At 48.9% G+C, this 18,476-nt stretch overlaps 16 protein-coding genes across 16 annotated transcripts; 5 read left to right on the top strand and 11 right to left on the bottom strand.

Moving 5' to 3' along the window:
- Positions 1-362: 362 nt before the first annotated feature.
- On the bottom strand, positions 363-2,189 carry OGAPHI_006583 (uncharacterized protein; the record flags this gene model as incomplete). Its single annotated transcript, XM_046207884.1, has 1 exon — positions 363-2,189. One exon carries the CDS (start codon positions 2,187-2,189, stop codon positions 363-365), a length of 1,827 nt encoding a protein of 608 aa, XP_046058300.1.
- Positions 1,247-1,972, top strand: OGAPHI_006584 (uncharacterized protein; the record flags this gene model as incomplete). The annotated part of the gene is made up of 2 exons (XM_046207885.1): positions 1,247-1,586; positions 1,710-1,972. 2 exons carry the CDS (start codon positions 1,247-1,249, stop codon positions 1,970-1,972), a joined length of 603 nt encoding a protein of 200 aa, XP_046058301.1.
- A 92-nt stretch (positions 2,190-2,281) lies between the features above and the next one.
- OGAPHI_006581 (uncharacterized protein) lies at positions 2,282-3,232 on the bottom strand (the record flags this gene model as incomplete). Its single annotated transcript, XM_046207881.1, has 2 exons — positions 2,282-2,423; positions 2,802-3,232. 2 exons carry the CDS (start codon positions 3,230-3,232, stop codon positions 2,282-2,284), a joined length of 573 nt encoding a protein of 190 aa, XP_046058298.1.
- On the top strand, positions 2,439-2,744 carry OGAPHI_006582 (uncharacterized protein; the record flags this gene model as incomplete). The annotated part of the gene is made up of 1 exon (XM_046207882.1): positions 2,439-2,744. One exon carries the CDS (start codon positions 2,439-2,441, stop codon positions 2,742-2,744), a length of 306 nt encoding a protein of 101 aa, XP_046058299.1.
- Positions 3,233-3,260: 28 nt separating the features above from the next.
- Positions 3,261-3,863, bottom strand: OGAPHI_006580 (uncharacterized protein; the record flags this gene model as incomplete). The annotated part of the gene is made up of 2 exons (XM_046207880.1): positions 3,261-3,750; positions 3,829-3,863. 2 exons carry the CDS (start codon positions 3,861-3,863, stop codon positions 3,261-3,263), a joined length of 525 nt encoding a protein of 174 aa, XP_046058297.1.
- OGAPHI_006579 (uncharacterized protein) lies at positions 3,289-4,857 on the top strand (the record flags this gene model as incomplete). Its single annotated transcript, XM_046207879.1, has 1 exon — positions 3,289-4,857. One exon carries the CDS (start codon positions 3,289-3,291, stop codon positions 4,855-4,857), a length of 1,569 nt encoding a protein of 522 aa, XP_046058296.1.
- A 144-nt stretch (positions 4,858-5,001) lies between these two features.
- OGAPHI_006575 (uncharacterized protein) lies at positions 5,002-12,380 on the top strand (the record flags this gene model as incomplete). The annotated part of the gene is made up of 4 exons (XM_046207875.1): positions 5,002-5,075; positions 5,174-10,188; positions 10,276-10,851; positions 10,912-12,380. The coding sequence occupies 4 exons, from the start codon at positions 5,002-5,004 to the stop codon at positions 12,378-12,380; spliced, it is 7,134 nt and encodes a 2,377-aa protein (XP_046058292.1).
- OGAPHI_006578 (uncharacterized protein) lies at positions 5,696-5,980 on the bottom strand (the record flags this gene model as incomplete). The annotated part of the gene is made up of 1 exon (XM_046207878.1): positions 5,696-5,980. One exon carries the CDS (start codon positions 5,978-5,980, stop codon positions 5,696-5,698), a length of 285 nt encoding a protein of 94 aa, XP_046058295.1.
- OGAPHI_006577 (uncharacterized protein) lies at positions 6,713-9,197 on the bottom strand (the record flags this gene model as incomplete). Its single annotated transcript, XM_046207877.1, has 4 exons — positions 6,713-6,955; positions 7,590-8,196; positions 8,292-8,535; positions 8,978-9,197. The coding sequence occupies 4 exons, from the start codon at positions 9,195-9,197 to the stop codon at positions 6,713-6,715; spliced, it is 1,314 nt and encodes a 437-aa protein (XP_046058294.1).
- Positions 9,237-9,701, bottom strand: OGAPHI_006576 (uncharacterized protein; the record flags this gene model as incomplete). The annotated part of the gene is made up of 1 exon (XM_046207876.1): positions 9,237-9,701. One exon carries the CDS (start codon positions 9,699-9,701, stop codon positions 9,237-9,239), a length of 465 nt encoding a protein of 154 aa, XP_046058293.1.
- Positions 10,272-12,698, bottom strand: OGAPHI_006574 (uncharacterized protein; the record flags this gene model as incomplete). Its single annotated transcript, XM_046207874.1, has 1 exon — positions 10,272-12,698. One exon carries the CDS (start codon positions 12,696-12,698, stop codon positions 10,272-10,274), a length of 2,427 nt encoding a protein of 808 aa, XP_046058291.1.
- A 50-nt stretch (positions 12,699-12,748) lies between these two features.
- Positions 12,749-14,800, bottom strand: OGAPHI_006572 (uncharacterized protein; the record flags this gene model as incomplete). Its single annotated transcript, XM_046207871.1, has 1 exon — positions 12,749-14,800. One exon carries the CDS (start codon positions 14,798-14,800, stop codon positions 12,749-12,751), a length of 2,052 nt encoding a protein of 683 aa, XP_046058289.1.
- Positions 13,199-13,570, top strand: OGAPHI_006573 (uncharacterized protein; the record flags this gene model as incomplete). Its single annotated transcript, XM_046207873.1, has 1 exon — positions 13,199-13,570. The coding sequence occupies one exon, from the start codon at positions 13,199-13,201 to the stop codon at positions 13,568-13,570; it is 372 nt and encodes a 123-aa protein (XP_046058290.1).
- A 1,192-nt stretch (positions 14,801-15,992) lies between the features above and the next one.
- On the bottom strand, positions 15,993-16,331 carry OGAPHI_006571 (uncharacterized protein; the record flags this gene model as incomplete). The annotated part of the gene is made up of 1 exon (XM_046207870.1): positions 15,993-16,331. The coding sequence occupies one exon, from the start codon at positions 16,329-16,331 to the stop codon at positions 15,993-15,995; it is 339 nt and encodes a 112-aa protein (XP_046058288.1).
- A 414-nt stretch (positions 16,332-16,745) lies between these two features.
- OGAPHI_006570 (uncharacterized protein) lies at positions 16,746-17,713 on the bottom strand (the record flags this gene model as incomplete). The annotated part of the gene is made up of 2 exons (XM_046207869.1): positions 16,746-17,033; positions 17,162-17,713. 2 exons carry the CDS (start codon positions 17,711-17,713, stop codon positions 16,746-16,748), a joined length of 840 nt encoding a protein of 279 aa, XP_046058287.1.
- Positions 17,714-18,009: 296 nt separating this feature from the next.
- Positions 18,010-18,438, bottom strand: OGAPHI_006569 (uncharacterized protein; the record flags this gene model as incomplete). The annotated part of the gene is made up of 1 exon (XM_046207868.1): positions 18,010-18,438. The coding sequence occupies one exon, from the start codon at positions 18,436-18,438 to the stop codon at positions 18,010-18,012; it is 429 nt and encodes a 142-aa protein (XP_046058286.1).
- Between the last annotated feature and the right edge of the window lie 38 nt (positions 18,439-18,476).

The raw sequence follows: 18,476 nt of genomic DNA, 5'->3' as shown, positions 1-18,476 counted from the left end.
GAGGTCATGGATTTTTTCATTACCCCGTGCAAAAAGTTATCTTTTATCCGCGTTGCTCCTAAAAAAATCGTTACCGAAACTCCTTTCCTCCCCCGCATCACACCCCCTGGTCCCCGGACGAATCGGTTTTGACAACCTGCTCTACTATTGAGGTCTTCTTTCAGACCAATTTGTACGCCGTTTCCAGGCCCTTGCCTCGTCCCGTAGACTCAATTACATTTCGTGCAGCTGCCATTCGCTATTTATCGCTCACCACCCTTACACCGCCCTCCCATACTCCCCCAGTAAATTCGGAGTCCTGCGACAACGGGTCCGAAGCCCCACTATGGCTAGTTGTTTTTTTAAAAACTAGAGCTCCGGATTCACCCCGTGTTTCTTCCCCACACTCCGGCCGGTGCCTTGTCATACAACTCCAGATTCAGAGAATTGAAAAAACAACACGGCTCTTGCTTCTCCAGCACCCAAAACCGAATCAGGTTGTCAACATCTACTTTCTCAAAACCCCCTTGCGACGGCAATTTCACTCGGATTCCGTTTTCGTCCAACACCCGTCCGTTTTCCGTGCCGCTCCGACTCAGATCCACCTGGATAAAACTGGCATTGTTAAATTTTGGGTACATCTTCAGCTTGGTGTCGCTCAGCATCTCGATCTTGTACCCGAGAAGCAGGTGGATGATTTCGTTGAACCGCGCCGCTTTTGAGCTGAACATCTCCCGCAGCCGTTTCATCCGTTTTGTCAGGTTCCTGATCTCCTGCTGTGCTTGCTCCAGCTCTGCTCCCAGCCGTTCGTAAACAGCCCGTGGGACCTGGTTCTCGTCGTTCAGCTTGACAGCCTTCAATTGCTCGTTTTCCTCGCGTAGACTGGTAATCATCTTGCGTGTCACTCTTTCGTGGTTGGAAGCAGGGTTGTCGCGCAATTCTAAAACCCGTTCTCGAACAACCGGCTTCTCCACCTCGCTCGTTCGTCTTCTCTTCTGACCAGTCGTCTCTTGCTTCAATTGCTGGAGTTGCTGCTTGTAGCTGTCCAGAAGACCAACCAGTTTATCAAACCTCTCGGTGTTTTGCAACCCAATACCTCTCTTGGTGTTTGCTTCCGTCACGTTGTCCAGACGGTCTTTCAAAAACACAATCTCCTGCTGAAGCAGTTTGATGTTGTTCTCGTGCTTTCTTGTTTCTGTATCTTTCTGTGCCAGCTGACTCTTCAGCTCATTGTACTTGTTGTTGGACTCTATAAGTTTGGATTGTAATGCAACGTAATCTTGTTTTGTCTGCGTCGTTTCTTGGCTCGCAAACTCGAGCCTCGTCTGCAACTCTTGGTTCAAAGTGCGTAACTCAGAACACTGCTTTTCATTGTCGGTCCACCGTTCCACCTTCCTGGCCAACTTGTCGTGCTCTACAACAAGCTGCTGTCGTTGCAGGTCCAGTTTCTGCAAATTGGCCAGTTTCACCATCATCGAGTCTTTCTCGTGCTTCAGAATCTGCAAATTCTCGTGACGCGACTGGTGCTCGCGCAGCTTGTTGCTCAGTTCCAAGTTCTTCTTCTCCAGCTCCCGAATGTACTCCAGCTGGCTGTTGCACTCCTTCTCGTACAGTTTGCGCGCATTCGACTCGTCCGAACGCAAGTTGCGGTCCGTCAGCTCAGAAATCTGCACGTCTTTCAGCCTAAGCTGCTCTCCAAGCTCGCCGATCCGCGCCGTCTTGATTTCCAGCTCCCGAGTCTGGGCCTCTTTGTAACTCCTATACTCTTCGTTCTTGTAACGCAATTCTTGATCCTTCAAAGCAACAACCTCCTCCAGATGTTTCTCAATCTCCTGGAACTCCTGCAGATGTTTATCTAACAAACCAGTCTTGGTACCCAGTTCCGACCGCAAATACTCGTTCTCCTGGTTCGAAGACTGCAATTGCTGGCTCATCAGCCTCAATTGCTCCTTCAGCTGAACGTTCTCGTCATGAACAAATTTCAGATCACTAACATTTGCGTCGTAAGCACGACTCTTGGACTCCAGATCTCGTTCCAGATCCTTTGTTCTTGTCAAGTTTCTTGTCCTCTCGATCTCAAACAGATCCTTCAACTGGCCGTGCTGATAATCCAAGGAGGCCAGCTTCTTCTTCAAACGCGAAGTGCCGTCGTCTTGCGGATTCGCAATGAACGGAGAACTCGGAGTGCTAAACCCTGATGAATGGGACATCTACCAAACGCGAACAATTTATTCAAACTACGTGTGGCTGATGCCAGCAAAAGTGGCAAAGGGAAAAAACTCCCAAAATTAATCTAACACCTTTAAAACTCCATGTCCAAAGTGTAAGTGTGCAAGGAACCACCAATTCTAACAATCAGTCCTAGAAATTTCAAGCTGCTGGAGGAGCTCGAAAAGGGCGAAAAGGGGTTAGGAGCCGAATCGTGCTCGTACGGTCTCCAGGACCTAGACGATATCAGCATGACCCATTGGAACGGAACCATCCTGGGACCTCCTAATTCGTCGCACGAAAACAGAATTTACTCGCTCACCATCGAATGTGGCCCGGAGTACCCAGAACGTCCGCCTGTTGTCCGCTTTATTTCCAAAATTAATCTCCCATGCGTTGATCAATCCACCGGTTTGGTTCTAGCCAGCAAATTCCCCACCTTGGGGGCCTGGAAGAGATCGTATAGCATGGAAATCCTGTTGCTGGAACTCAGAAAGGAAATGGCAAATGGTGCCAACAGAAAGCTTATACAACCGTCTGAAGGTGAGACTTTCTGATCCCGGTTCTTCCTTTTTGCAATCGTCACATTAATTACATGTCTCTTTGGATATTACCTTTCGGATTCTTTCATGATCTCCGCGTAAAACTGGTCCATCTTCCGTTTCAAGACCTTATCGGCCTCGAAAAACTCCTCTAATAGTTTGTCTTTGGTCGTATAGTCGTTATCCTTCTCGGTGGTGATCTCTATGTTTCGGTACACCTCTTTGGATTTTTTCTGGGTATGTTCCGGGAAAAGCTTGTATCCGGTCAATTCTCTTTTTGAAGAGTACTCTGTGTCTTTGCACCGAGCGAAAACTCGTTTAAAAGGTATGCAAACCGTACGGTCCCCATCAAAAGTGCACTGGTTCTGTGTCAACGACCAGAGCTTGCAATTTTCCAAATCAAGTGTCTTCTTCCCGTCAGCGCCCTCCACAACCTCGGGGAATAAGTGCGGATAATTGTCCTTAAGTTCTTGTCTGGAATACACCGGTAACGAAGGAGCCATAAAATGTTGATGCAGGTGTTTTTTTTCTTTATTTATTTTGTTTATTTGTCTTAACAATGTCCCTTGATCCAGTTTTAGCCGCCAGCAAATCCCATCCAAAGCCGCCAAACGCCCAGTTTGCGTATGGAACCGCCGGGTTCAGAACACTGGGCGCGCAATTGGACTCCACCGTGTTCAGAGTTGGGGTTCTGGCCGCACTAAGATCTGCCAAACTAGAAGGAAAGACCATTGGAGTCATGATCACCGCCTCGCACAACCCGCCACAGGACAACGGAGTCAAGCTTGTGGACCCGTTGGGTGAGATGCTGCCCCAGGTGTGGGAACCGTACGCTACACAACTTGCAAATAGCGAGGATCTCTTGGCTGATGTGGAGGACATCGTGGCCAAGGAAAATATTGATGTGGGAAAAGCAGGTCTCGTGATCGTTGGAAGAGACACAAGGGAAACGGGACCCGAACTTGTGACCGCTGCTTTGGACGGTATCAACGTGTTTTCACAGTCCAAAGACTTTGGAGAGCTCACAACTCCTCAGCTGCATTATTTGGTCAGATCCCACAATGATCCAGAATTTGGAGAGCCTACAGAACAGGGATACATTGACAAGACTGTCGCAGCTGTTGAGAAAATCATGAACCTGTGGAATATCACCGATCCAATCAAGATTACAGTCGATGCTGCCAATGGTGTGGGTGCACTGAAACTGAAGAAACTCAAGAGCAGCCTGATCGCCATCACTGTTATCAACGATAATACAAGAGATAAGCAAGCACTTAATGTTGATTGCGGTGCAGATTTCGTGAAAACCAACCAGAAACTGCCGGCCAACGTGCAACCTACTCCCGACACTCTATACTCTTCGTTTGATGGAGACGCAGACAGAGTGGTGTTCTACTACATGGAAGGCCAACAGTTCAGACTGCTAGACGGAGATCGGATTGCCACCCTGCTCGCATCATTGCTCAACACTCTTCTCCAGAAAGTCCAGCTGAAGGTGAAATTGGGCATCATTCAAACTGCATATGCTAACGGTAGCTCCACCAAATACATCGAGGAACAGTTGAAAGTTCCTGTTGCATTCACCCCGACCGGCGTGAAACACCTGCATCACAAGGCCCAAGAGTACGATATCGGAGTGTACTTTGAGGCCAACGGTCACGGAACAGTGCTGTTCTCTGACGAGTATATTAAATTACTCAAGACCACCAACACCACCACCGAGGAACAACAAAAAGCGCTGCAGACTCTGCAATTGCTTGTGGAAGTGATCAACCAAACAGTTGGAGACTCGATCTCGGACCTATTGGCTGTTCTGCTAGCTTTGAAGATCGAGAACAAATCGTGCCGGGACTGGGCCGACGAGTACACCGAGCTGCCCAACAAGCTGTTCAAAGTGCTCGTTGCTGACAGATTTGCATTCAAAACCGCCAACGCGGAGAGACAACTTGTGGAGCCTGCAGGTCTTCAGGAACAGATCGACGCGTTGGTGCAGCAGTTTCCGCAAGGCCGGTCGTTTGTGCGTGCTAGCGGGACCGAGAACGCGGTGCGTGTGTACTCTGAAGCTGCTTCCGAGACAGACTGTCTTGAGCTGGGCAACCGGGTTTGCAAGCTGCTGGAGAAATACTGATTATGTCATCGATTTCAGTTCGCGGTCGAGGTTAGTATTTTTCTCGATAAAAAAAAAATGCAACGCCAAAAGTGTAACTCTTTGAGATTTGGATATAGCTAGCGTGTTTTAATTTGATTCAGCAGTTGCTACGACGCGTTTGAGATGTCTGTGATTACACCAAACGATGAGAACGTGGACGACGCGTTCACTTTCGAGTCGCGGCCCGTGAAGCGTAAGTAGACATATCATTTGTGACGCGTCTGCCAGGATACTAACATGTGATTTTAGTGGGGATTAAGACTCCGTTGGCCAACAACAACCACAATTTCGATAGCCCGGACACGAAGGCTACCTCGCCGTTAAAACTGGGCCGGTTGAGCACCGCGGTCGAGCCAAAAATCGAGCCGTCTACAGAGACTCCTAAGGATAGACAAGATTTCAAGTACATACTGAACCAGCTGTCGCCGGTGCCGGGCACCTGGGTCGAGGGCCAGGATAACGAGGAGCCGGACTTGAACGAGTATGTTGGGTCTGCGGCCAGTTCGCCGGGGAGCCACAAGGACCTGACGATGGGGTCTTTCAGAGGAGAGATTGATCAACAGGGTCCGATCTCGAGTCCTATTCCAGACGCGCCAGACTCCGAGGAAAACAACAACCGGTTGAGTGCATTTGGCAAGATCTCGCTGCTGGGCTCGGTTTTGTCCGAGTCTTTGGGGATCTCCAGAAAGCCCCATGGGGACGACGAGCCGTTCGACCAGACGGTCAACAGTGTCCAGAGCACAGACCTAATCGACAACACTATGGACGTGAGCAATGACACGACGCTGAGTGAGGACGGCTCATCGGTGTCGGAAAGCTATTTCATCGACCCGGACAAGGAGGAGTACGTTCCTCCAGGGTCGGACTCGGAGAGAACTCCGGTGGTTTCAAACTTTGCCTTTGTGGAGGGTGACAAGACGCCCGTCGAGGACGAAAGCAAACGGTTCACCAACCCGCTGAGCTCGTCCGACATGAGAATGTCTACATTTAATAGAGCAGGACCTTTATTGGTGGAGACCCCCATTTTGGAAGAGGAGGAGAATGACGAGGCTGCCAACGAGGCAGAGACCTCGGATCTGCTTGTTGAGCGCCATTCGGGCATTCCTCTGCGCCACTCAAAGTACCAGAGCGTCACCTCGAGCATCTACACCGAGGGGCAGGACCAGAGGTTCAGCAAACCGTTTCTGTTGTCACCCAAATCCAGTTCGCGTGAGGTTGCAAAGAGCTCTGGCTTGATGTCGCCGCTTGTTCCAGAGGCTTTTGACCAGCCGGCCGTTCAGACCGCTCCTCAGCCGGAGACCGTTGAAGACCCCGTTCCTAGCCCCAAGGTGGCCTCGGAACCAGAGTCGAGGTACGGCTCGTTTGCAGCTGCCCCGGCTGTGGTGGCAGCTGCTCCTGCTATGGCTGCCCGTGGAAGCGTTTCCTCGAGCATCTACGAGCCAATTGGCGCCTCCAGGGCCCCGGCACCTGCGCGCACGCTGGAAAACCTGAACGAGCCTGACGAGTACGTGCTTACGGAGCCTAAGGAGCCAACAGAGCCAAGAGATCCAGAAGAACCAAAGGAGCAGGCAGAACTGCCGCTCAACAGACTCTCGCTGTCCGATAACCTGCTGAACGAGCAGCTGGAAAGAAGCAAGAGCGTGCGGAGCACCAGAAGCTCCAAAAGCACAGCCAACGATCACAGTTTCGAGCGCAAGTCGCTGGACCCAATGACCACACTAACGGCCGTTTCCAGCGAGACAGAGTCGGACATGCTGTCGGAGATGCCCCAGCTGTCGTCGACGCCGAAGAAAACGCGTGTTTCCGTGAGACAACAGTCGCTGTACAGCGGGAACTATCCGAAAAAGACGCTCACGTCAATTAACTCGGAGGTGACAGCTTCCGAGTCTGCAAGACAGATCCACCAGCTCAGCACCGAGTCGGAGTCGATCTTGGAGAATGACGACGAGGACGCGTCCGCGCTGTTTGTGACTGCTTTGTATCCGTTCGACGCCAACACTCTGGAGTCTAAGAATGACGCCTCGATCTGTCTCTCTTTCAACGAAAACGATATCGCGTTCACGTATTCTCTGGACGACTCCGGCTGGGGCGAGGTGACCTTGCTTAGCACGCTGAAAAGAGGATGGGTTCCAATGAACTATTTCCGCGCCACCTTGACAGACGAGCTGGAGGACGAGCAGCAACTTAACAAGTTTGCCAAGCTCGCAGCTTCCAGAATGCCGCTCCGCAAGTTGTTCAGGAATGCAGGCATGTTCCTTCTGAACCCGCAGAACAAGATGCTCTACATCAACAACGAGTTCAAGGGCTACACCTACGACATCAAGTACATCAACGGTATCACCCAGGGAATCAGAACGCTGCTGAACGAGACGGACTGCATTTCCCGGACGAGCGAGGTGGTCCAGAGAAAGCCTGTGGTGCGCAAGTTGCGGAAAAAGTTGCTCCGCGACTGGTCGGACCTCATCTTCAAGGCCAAAGACTTCTTAAACACCATGGACCTTAAGAAGATCGAGTACTTGCAACTGCTCACGTTCCAGGTTGTTCAGAAGTCCATCACGTTCCTAGACGTCTGGGGCCTGGAGAGCGACGATCTCATGAACAGAGACAAGCAATTGATCAGCTCGTCGCAGCTGGTTCCAGTGACGTACCTTCCAATGCCACCACACGCTGTTCCTCGCGTGAACGAGCTGTACAACCATCTGATGGGATACCTGGCCATGATCTCCGGTCGTCTGGACCTGGTGGAGAACAACATCAAGGGAGGCCAGTTGTTGGAGAACATTGTCAACCAGATCAACCTCCAAGTCAAGGAGCTGCAGTTCATCAGTTTGTTGATCAAAACTTCTATCCCGCAAGGCTACAAGCTGCCTGCTGTTGCTCGCACAAATATGTCGACTGCGGACCAGCTCAAGCTTCTTGAGACCAACAACAAGGACCTGTCCATGACGTTGGAGAAGTTCAACTACAGCGTGAGGGTGCTGGTGGAAGCTGCCAACAAGCGCACGGTGAACTCGCCTGCTCTTTCGAGAACAGCCACCAGCAACTCCCGCGGAGCATGGCCAGTCAGGGACGCGTACTTCTACTCCAGAGAGGGAGGAGCCGTGATCAACACCGGGTGTAAGCTGGTTTACCTGGTGAGCACGTCGCAGAAAGTTCTCAAGACGTTTTTGGTGGCTACCAAAGACTTTGAGCTGCCAAACACTCGCCAGTACCCAGACTTTATGCAGATGAACGTGTCGCCAAAGAACTTCATCAAGATCTGCTCCAAGGGACTGGTTTCCGACAAAGAAATCACTAAACAGTTGAAACAGCACAAGACTCTCAAGTCGGACAGAAGAGCCTCGAAACGGTTTTCAATGTTCCGTGCTGGAGACGCCGCCAACATGGAGATGTCTACCGACGGTCTGGACTACCTGGCCGAGGTTGCTCCTGGCAACGACACCCCGTTCATCCAGAACGACGGCACTTTTGACCAGCTGCTTGACGGTCCGTCTTCCACTTTCAACCACGAGGACGAGATTCTAAGAGGCTCGGAGAACGAGATCTTGGGAGCTTCGTTCAAGTCGCTGGTGTGTCTGCTCACAGACGAGAACCATCCTCCAGAATACTTCTTCATTTCAACGTTCTTCCTTACGTTCCGTATTTTCTCGCACGGCTCTGTTTTGTTGGAGGAGCTGGTTGAACGTTTCGACGTCAACAACACGCTGCTCGAGAACGACAAGAAGAAAGCAAGCGGAGCCCTGCACATGCACTCGTCGCTGGAATCCAAGATCAAACACAGAAGACAGCTTGTTTGCAAGACGTTCCTGCTCTGGCTCGAGAGTTACTGGAAGCCAAAGACAGACTACAACCTGCTGCCGCCGCTCATCAACTTCTTCAATGAGGCCGTCAAGGAGTATCTGCCATTGGAGGCCCTGAAGCTGATTGAGACCGCGTCCAAGCTGGTTGGCATGCCCCCGGTGGAAACCATCAAGGACAGACTCAATTACTATAACAACATTGACAACGACTCGCAGTTGGTTCCACGGAAAATCTCGCCAAAGCTCCAGCACAAACACATATCCAGACACCTTTCCACGTTCTCGTTCTCTGATCCTACTGGTATTATGAACGATATCGACACCTACAACTCTTTGTTGGACGATATTGACACTTATGACCTCGAAAGAATGGACACTGTTGGAAACCGTCAATCGATCAACTTGGGTCTTGCCATTGACCTCAAGAACACCGGCTCCAACGTGCTTTTGCTTGACGATAGACAGCTGGATTCGATCAAGAAGGTGATTCTGTCGTACAGAAACATGCTTCGCGACCATTGGCAAAGAAACAAAATGGTTCTGGACAGATTCGTTCCGCTAGACACCCAAACGTTGCTGGACTCGTGGTGGAGAACCGCGCAGGAGAGCTGGAAGATCTTGAACCAGGACTTGGCGTTGCTCAACTTCAACGGATTGGAGATTGCCAAGCAGCTTACCATGATCGAGTCCAAGATGTTCTGCTCCATCAAAGTGGAGGAGCTGTTGAACCAGAACTTCACGTCCAAGAAGCTGCACCTGAATCTTTCGCCAAACATCCAGCGGTCTGTGCTGTTCACTAACCTGTTGAGTGACTATGTGATTGAGAGTATTCTTCAACCAAAGCTCACCATGAGACAGCGTACTCACGCGGTCAAATGCTGGCTCAAGATCGGCATCTCGTGTTTGTACCTCCGGAACTTCAACTCGTTGGCTTCGATCATGACCTCGTTGCAGAGCTTCCTGATCTCCAGAATCTCCAAAATATGGGAAGGATTGTCCGACAAGTACAAAGAGCTGTTTCATTACCTGTCTACGATCATCCACCCAGACAAGAACTACCAGGTGTACCGGACCAAACTCAAAGACTTTTTGGTGTCCAACCTGGAGGAAGACCTGGACATTCCTATTGTTCCGTACGTTTCGCTGTTTTTGCAGGACCTGACGTTCATTGTGGACGGAAATCCAAACTACAGAGACAACACCAAGTCTTTCTTGAACCAGAAACTGATCAATGTGGACAAATACACCAAGATCACCAAGATCATCCTGGACTTGCAGACTCTCCAGATTCCGTACAAGGACGTTGGCGAGCTAGGCAAAGTCTACAACAAGGACCCGAAGATCGACCTGATCAGAAGTGCCACCATCAGAAACCTCAGAAGCCGGTTGCAGGACGAGGACCAAAGCTTTGACGATATGTTCGACATTGGCGGCGTTCCATGTCTTCAGGAGCTGATCCTGCTGGAGATCTGGAAAGTCAAACAGATCAACATGAAGGAAGACGACCGCAGTTGGAAACTCAGTTGCGAAATCCAGCCAAGAGATGAATAAATAACGGACGTTCTATTATATCCTTTTAAATCTATCTATAATTTAGTTCAACTTTTTCTGGTTACCAATGTAGTTGATAGCAGAACCGGCTTTGAAGAACTCGATCTGGTCCTCACTCATGGTGTGCTTACAGTCGATCTCGAACTCCTCGCCAGACTTCTTGGTCACCTTGACCTTGAGAATTCCGCCGTTGTCACCCTTCTTGGCCACCATGTCTGGAAGACCAACGGTGGTGAGCACGTCGGTGGAGCTGATTCTGTCGTAATCGGCCTCGTTGGCAAAGGTCAGCGGCAGCATACCCTGCTTCTTGAGGTTGGTTTCGTGGATTCTGGCAAACGACTTGACCAGAATGATCTTGCCTCCAAGGAATCTTGGAGAAAGAGCAGCATGTTCTCTGGCAGAACCTTCTCCGTAATTATGCTCTGCAACCACACACCATTCTCTGTGCTCGTCCTTCCATTTCATCATGAGCTCTGGAATACCGTATGGCTTGCCGTCGAAGTCGTAAGCAACGTTCACCTCGCCAGTCTCCTTGTTCTGGGCACCGATCAGCGTGTTGTACGAGATGTTTTCCAGATGTCCCTTGTATTTCAGCCACACACCGGCAGCAGAAATGTGGTCCGTAGTACATTTACCTTCCACCTTCAACAAAACAGTGGTCTGTAGCTCCTTTCCATCCCAGGCATCGAACGGCTCCAAAAGTTGCAATCTGTCGGACTCTGGAGAAACGTTCACGGCGACTTCTGGCTGCGGCTGTGGCTCCAATGGTGGATAGAACTCCTGTCTTCCGGCAATGAAACCTTCAGAAGGAAGCTCTTCGCCGTGAGGAGGCTCGAATTTGAACACCTCGCCGTTTTCGAGCGTGATGGCATCTTTCAAGGGATTGAAGCCCATGTCTCCAGAGTAGATCATGGCTGTGACAATATCTGGAGAGGTGAGGAAGTTCATGGTATTTCTGTTACCGTCGTTTCTTGCTCTAAAGTTTCTGTTGAACGAGGAGAAAATCACGTTGGTGTCCTTTGGAGCAGATTCGCCTCTGTCCCACTGTCCGATACATGGACCGCAGGCGTTGGCCAGCACAATGGCGCCGCTCTTCTCGAAGGTGTTGATCAAACCGTCTCTCTCGATGGTGGCACGGATCTGCTCAGAGCCAGGAGTCACAAAGAAGGGGATCTTTGGCTTCAGTCCAACCTCGGTGGCCTGCTTGATGATCGAGGCAGCACGCGACATGTCCTGGTACGACGAGTTGGTACACGAACCAATCAAACCGGCAGTAATGTTCTCTGGCCACTCGTTCTCCTTGGTGGTCTCCTTCAGCTTGGAGATTGGAGTAGACAGATCAGGAGTGAACGGTCCGTTCACGCTTGGCTCCAAGGTGTTGAGGTCGATCTCGATGATCTGGTCGTACTCACAGCCAGGGTCAGCAGTCATGTATTGGTAGTTCTGGTTGACGTGTTTGGCCAGCTCCGCAAGAGGACCTCTGTTAGTGGCAGCCAAGTATCTGTAGTGGGCCTCTTGCACAGGGAAAGTCGACGTGGTGGCACCAATCTCGGCTCCCATGTTACAGATGGTGGCCATACCGGTACAACTCAAAGTCTCGACACCTTCACCAAAATACTCCACAATGTATCCTGTTCCTCCTCTGACGGTCAAGATACCAGCCAGATGAGTGATTACGTCCTTCGGAGAAGTCCAGCCGTTCATTTTTCCGGTCAGTTTGACTCCCAAAACCTTTGGAGCCTTCAATTCCCATGGAGTTCCCGTCAGTGCGTCAACAGCGTCTGCTCCACCAACTCCAATAGCAATGGCACCCAGACCACCGGCATTTGGAGTGTGCGAGTCTGTACCGAGCATCATCAAACCAGGAACAGAGAAGTTCTCAAGCACGATCTGGTGGATGATACCGGAACCAGGTCCCCAGAACTGGATACCATATTTTTCTCCACAGCTCTGCAAGAAGTCAAACACTTCTTGATTGGTTGCAATGGCAGACTTGAGATCGATATCGGCTCCTTCTTTACCGACAATCAAGTGATCACAGTGGATGGAAGCAGGAACAGCAGTGGAAGCCATTCCACACGTCATGAACTGCAAAAGAGCCATCTGAGCAGAAGCATCCTGCATAGCGACTCTATCAGGGTTCAACTTTAAGTATTTGGATCCTCTGATGTTTTTGGAAGATCCCGATCCAGAAAGATCTTCTGGGTTCACAAGATGCGCATACAGGATTTTCTCGGCCAAAGTGAGCGGCTGATCATTCAGAATGTGTTTGACCTTGAAAAGCTTATCAACCAATTTTCCATATGGAGGAGCGCGCGACTCGAACCCAGCCGGAGCCTTGATCTGGTCCAAAGCGGTGGCCAGACCCCGACTCAGACGTCTGGATCCCTGTATTCTAGTCCGTGAAGCTAACATTCTGGCGCTAAGCGAAGAGATCTCTGCTCCAACAGTTGTTTTCAGTTTGGTCATCTTGAAAAATTTTTTTGTCCGCTAGTCAATATCGCGCGTCGATCGACGCGTCAAAAAAGCTTATCAAAGTACTCCATCGGGTCGAGGCCAAACACGCGGGGCTGGTTGAGCTGGACGCGCACCATCTCGCCGCGGGCCATTTCTTTGATGAACGGCGTCACATCGGCTGCGAATCGGCCGCTACTCAGTCGGTTCAGTGAACAGCCCGGGTGTTGCTGCAAATAATCGTCTCCGTCAACGTATCTGGCAGCTCTCATTCGAGAACCCTTGATCAGCATTTTTGACGAGTAGAAGTCCAGTGTGTGCCGGTTCAGCACGTTTTCAAAGTTCTCAGGCTCCGGCTCGGCAAAAGAGCGGCAATACTCCAGATCGTGCTCGAGATCCAGACTCCGTAGAGACTTGCTCTGCTGCGGTTCTGTGTGGGCTCGTTTCTGTACCTCGGCAAGTCCGTTTTCGGGAATCGCACATCGGTCTCCCCACAGCTGCAGCTCCATCAGGGCATGGCGGAGATCCAGTGCGGCCAGGTCCTGGAGTATGAGCGGATCGAGCTTGAGTCTCATCTTGAGTGCAACCAGGTCCAGGTATGTCGTTTTCAGTTGATTGTCCACGTTCTGGAAACAGTACACTGTGCTCTGCCGGACAATATTTGCTGGAACTTTCGCGATGTCGTTCGTGGTGAAGATCACCGGCCGGTACGAGTACGTGAGGAGTTCCATCGCGGCCGTCCAGAACTCCTTGTCGTCCTCGGGATCGATCAGATCTACGTCGTCAAACAGAATAAGGCCGTGGTCCTGGCTATGTTTCACGTCTTTGGTGGTTCCTATCTGTTTCAAGTGGAAGCTGATGTTTCTGCGTGCTCTGTTCTGGCCTGAGTTCAGCTCGTAGACATAGCCTTTCAGCTGTTCTTTCACAATGGAGTACACGGCTGCCGTTTTTCCACAACCTGTAGGTCCCTCAATGATGAGCGATGGCAGGAAAACCTCATCTTCGGTTTCTTCACCAGAATCAAAGTCGTTAACCAAGAAGTCGTCCATCTCGTAGCTGATCCGCTTCTTGCGCAGCAGACTCGTTCGTTTGGTGATATCCACCCGGGTTAGTTTGGCAAACATGTTCCTAATCCATAAATAAACGTCCGTGCGAAGACTCTCTGGCTGGAGAATGTCGCGGTATCCAGCCGGCTTGAACAGGTCACACCACTGAGTTGTCGGCCCGTCAAACGAGGTGTTGAAGAACCTCTCAAACGCCGGATCCGTGAGACGGCCGTACCGTTCGGCAACCACCTGGTCCATGGTGTCTGCGGATTGCGAGTAAATATAGCTGCTATTCAAAGGTTTGGGCTTAGTTGTGTTGTAATGGTTGACAAACTGCGAGTGTTCCTGGTCCGTGAACGTCATTTCGTCTATGTCCTGTGGTATACTGGTCTTATGCAAAAACGATGCTGCGGATATGCTGATTGTGTCTGTTGTATCAATTGTGTTGTCGTAAACCATGAAATCGTCCTTTTTCAAGACAGGAAGCTCCATCGACTGAACGCGCTGTTTCTTTGACGTTTCTGCAATTTCGGCCTTCCGTGCACGGTCCGCCACGCTTTGAAAGAAAGAGTTCATCGGTTTCGGTCGTTTCACCGGCTCTGGAACTGGCTCTGCCTCCAGATCAATTATTTGTGTAGGCTCGGGCTTATCAAGCGATTTCAATTTAGCCGGACTAATTTTCAACTTCACAACCAACGAGTCCGGTCTCAAGCGGGCGGACTGGATCGGGAACCGACCATTCTTCAACAAACTGTCCTGTGACGACTTTGGCTGTTTGGTTTTGTATTTTAAAACAACGTGATGAGGATCGTGCAGTGGCTTGGTTTCAGGTTGTTTGACCTGTTGCGTCTTTTGAGGCATCAACACCGACGCAATGGACACACCCGACGAAGGAGGTTCCACCACAGTCTCGCTGATAATCTCTGGAGTCTCTGACTGATCACTTGAAATGTCCGACAATTGCGCGGTCTTACTGTCCTTCTCGCGAAAAAACTTAAAGATCTCGGCCGGCGTGTTCATCTTCTTGGAGCTTCTGGAGTCTGGAACCAACCAGGAGTCCAATACGTTCATTGATCGCAACGCTTGGGAAAAACAGTTGGAGGTAGACGCGATGAAAAATAAGCGTGTCGGGTCGATCGACCAGAAAGAGCTATTTACATCTCGGTATAGTCCACAGACGATACATTCTTACTATAAGGATCCGGTCCAAGATACTGTTGCTCTCTGATAACTAACGAGATCTATATCTCAATCTTTACTTCAATATACTTCCTTTCCTACCTTGGGTCGGATCCGCCGTATGAACATTTCCGCTCAAGTTATTGATAAAAAAATTTCCATTTGACGAGATGTGTTCGGCTCTCATTGTCACTGGTGACGTACTTTCCGATTCCTTTGAAAAGGTAGGCGCCGATTCAACATCTGAAACGGTGAGTTTAATTGGCCTTACGTTGTCAAAAGGCATATTGAGAGGCTGGCATTTTTGGGCGTCTATTATATTACCTAATCTTTTATACAACCTTACACCATGAAGAGTTTGTTATAAGTTATTTTTTTTTGGCTGTAACAATTAGTTTTGGTCCATCCCTGTTTATTTTAGTACTTATCTTACTGAATTTATCTATTTAGTCTAAATGTTACATTAGTATAGGTGTCGTCTGTACATTAAATCTCACCAACTTGGCCATAATTATCGTTCAGACAACCTCGACACTAGGCACTATCGGCCTCAGCATCTGACATTGCTACTTCCAGTACTGCAACCATAGTTCTCGTGCCAATCGATTGGTGCATTAGCCCTGTAGTACTTGCTCCAAGCCCCGCATGTGGAACCACCCTGCGGCATACATTGCACAATATTGTTTATGAGCTGCGGTGTGCCCTCCTGGTAACAAGTCTGTTTCCGTCACCTGACCCCCATTGACATGTGAATGTAGAGTCACGTGTGTATGCCTGGGAAATAGTCAGACTAGTAGTTGCCGAGACTGCTCCAAAGCTAATACCTGCGCCAGCTGTAATGCTCCAGCTGTATTCGTAGCCGTAGCTCAGTGCCTCTGAACAAGACACGTCGTTGCTAGTTTTGTCACAGTAGTAGCATGACGAGATAGGGTACCACGGTGACCACCACGTACCTGATTGTGAAGCCTGGGTTCTGGTGTATGACGACACAACACACTGACCCCTCTTCAATAGATGCGTATTGCTTTGGTTCATTGGGGGGCTAGTTCGATAGATGCAACGTCGATAGAAATATTGGAACCGGCTACCTTAACGAAGTCAACGCCCTCACCAGTAGCATAGGTGTTGGCCAAATGGGTGATATTGACTTCGTTTCAGGCATTTCAACAATCTTCAAGTCTGCGGCATAGGTAACAGGAAGCAGTGCCACAATAAGCAGTAAGTACATTAACTTTCTCAGTGTATATGTATTAGCCACTGCATAGTGGCTAGCTGCTGAAGTCTTAGTGGTAGTATTTGCTTGCGCATATTGTCCGCTATTTTGCCCACAATAATAAGCTTGTTTAATTGCATTCTCCCCAGTGCTATTTAAAGTAATAGTGGTCGCACCGCAGTCCAATGTTATGAGGTCCTGAGAGGTCATTGCAAATTTTCAAAGATGGTCTTCGGATTACATTTCCATAACCTATTGCACAGCCTAATTTTCAAAATGTTATGTCTGAGTCCTAGTCGACATTGCATATTATATAATCAACAGTAGATGGTTTCACCGGTCCGACATACGCTCAATCTCCACGCTAGAGCACTCGTTGTCTGGATCTTCAATTGCAAAGCGAAATTGATGTTCCAATTTTTGCAGCTCCGGGATAGAATTGACAAACGAGGGAATACACATTAATTTTGAAAGCTTTTCATCGCCGAGATTGACCCTTTGTGATCCCATCACGTTATTGGCGAGGCTGAACGTACTCTCAAGAGCAGCATTTGAACAAGGAATCTCTTTGAGGAGCTGATATGTTGCTCTCAACCTTGGAAATGTCGCAGATCGGAAAGAGGATCAGAACTCGTTGTTAGCTTCGAGAGACCACTCACTACTGTCATCGTTGTAAAGCCTATCCTTTTCGTATGCATCAATTTCGATAATGATAACGTTCTTCTCTAAATTCTCATATGCGAGAGCTTTTGCTGCAGATTCCTCCAACGCGAGGTGATTCATCTCTCGGAATGAATCTGTGCGCTTATACAACTCAAAAAGAGTCTCTATCTTAGAAAGTTCCAAAGACTTGAATTTGTACGGAAATTGTCGAATGTCTTGATGTTTCCAATTGATGGTCCAAAACAGTACCTGGTTGCGATCACTCACATCAAAGAAGGATCCCGCAATCACTAATTCATCTTCAAAAGCAAGAGTGAAGTATTCACAAAACTTCGAGTAGGAAAAACCAATTGCGTTGAGGAAGCCTGGATTTAAACCTTTGAGTCTTTCTGTGAATAAGCAACTGTCGGATCGTCATGATCACGATACACATAAAGCTGATCTGCAATATCAAAGTAATCAAACGAACCTTCTTCTTTGCCAAGCAGGTTTGATACTGCTGTGAAAAACTTGAGTACTTTCAAGAACGTTCTAGAGTAGCTCATTAAAGTATTATCCTCATTCTTCTGTGACGACTCAATCCAGGTTTTGAACTCGCCCATTATGAAGTTCAGTCCCGTTATTTCTTTCAGATCTTTTCGGTATTCCAAGAGAGCGTGAACCGTGTTCATCTGACTTTGATCCAGCGTTATTCTATGTTCATCAAAAAACTCTTCGACAACTTCAATCTTGTCAGGGTCCAGGTGGTTGTGAGAGAAGCCCATGCCCGCTAGTTTACCGAACACAAAACACAATTCGTCCCGTTTGTTGAGGATGGTGGTCACCGTAGAGTAAGCACTCGTCCATCTGGTTTGAATTGGAAGAGCGGGAATTTTACCACCAATACATTTTTTCCAAAAGGAGGAAAGCACGGTGTCCCCTCGTACCATCTTGCTGAAATCAAAGCAAGCTTTGTAGAGTCAAGATTCTTTCGTGGTGTCTGCATCTTTCCTAGCTCCCTTCTTCTTTGATTATCGTACTGTAGTTATGTCCGAGGTTTTGATTTGGAAGTGGAATTGGCCATTATTGACCCGAGAATCAGATTCAAGTTGTGAGACACACACCCGACCCCATATAAAGGTGCTAAGTCTTTCTCCCTGCGCATTTCACTAATGTGCATGAGAGCTTTTGGGTTGGCCCTAAAATTGTCGAACGTTAGTGTTAAAACTCTTTCTTCAATCTTGTGCTATTTGATAACCTCACCAATCGCATTGGCTATTTCAGTTGCTGTTTCACGTCGGTCAGAGAAGTTTTCGAACGCGAGTAAAACGTGCCCAAAATCGCTGTATATCAGTACCCCTAGGTATCTAGAATTGTAATTTTTCCAAACGTCCACGCACAAGGACACATTCTTTGTTGCTAGTAGTTGAGCGATTCCTTCTTTCATGCAATCATAAGATCTGTCAGCCATTTTCGAAATCCATTTGCTTTTTCGGAGGTATTTGAAACAAAATTTGGCAGCTTCCTGTCTTAAACCTGTTATGCGATGATCATCTGTAGTCTCTTGAACGACGAGCTGGTAAAATGAAGCAAGAAACGAAATGAAATCTGGAGAATCCGCTTTGTTGAACGGGATACCATCTTTCCAGAAATACATAAGCAAGTCATACCGCATCCTCTCCTCCTTGTTGCGAAAAATACGCGCAAGATGTT

The sequence above is a fragment of the Ogataea philodendri genome (assembly GCF_020536065.1).
Source record: "Ogataea philodendri strain CBS6075 chromosome Unknown scaffold13, whole genome shotgun sequence".
In the NCBI taxonomy this organism is placed as follows: Eukaryota; Fungi; Ascomycota; class Pichiomycetes; order Pichiales; family Pichiaceae; genus Ogataea; species Ogataea philodendri.
Note: the sequence above shows the minus strand (reverse complement) of the source record. Positions and strands in the feature narration are given on the sequence as shown.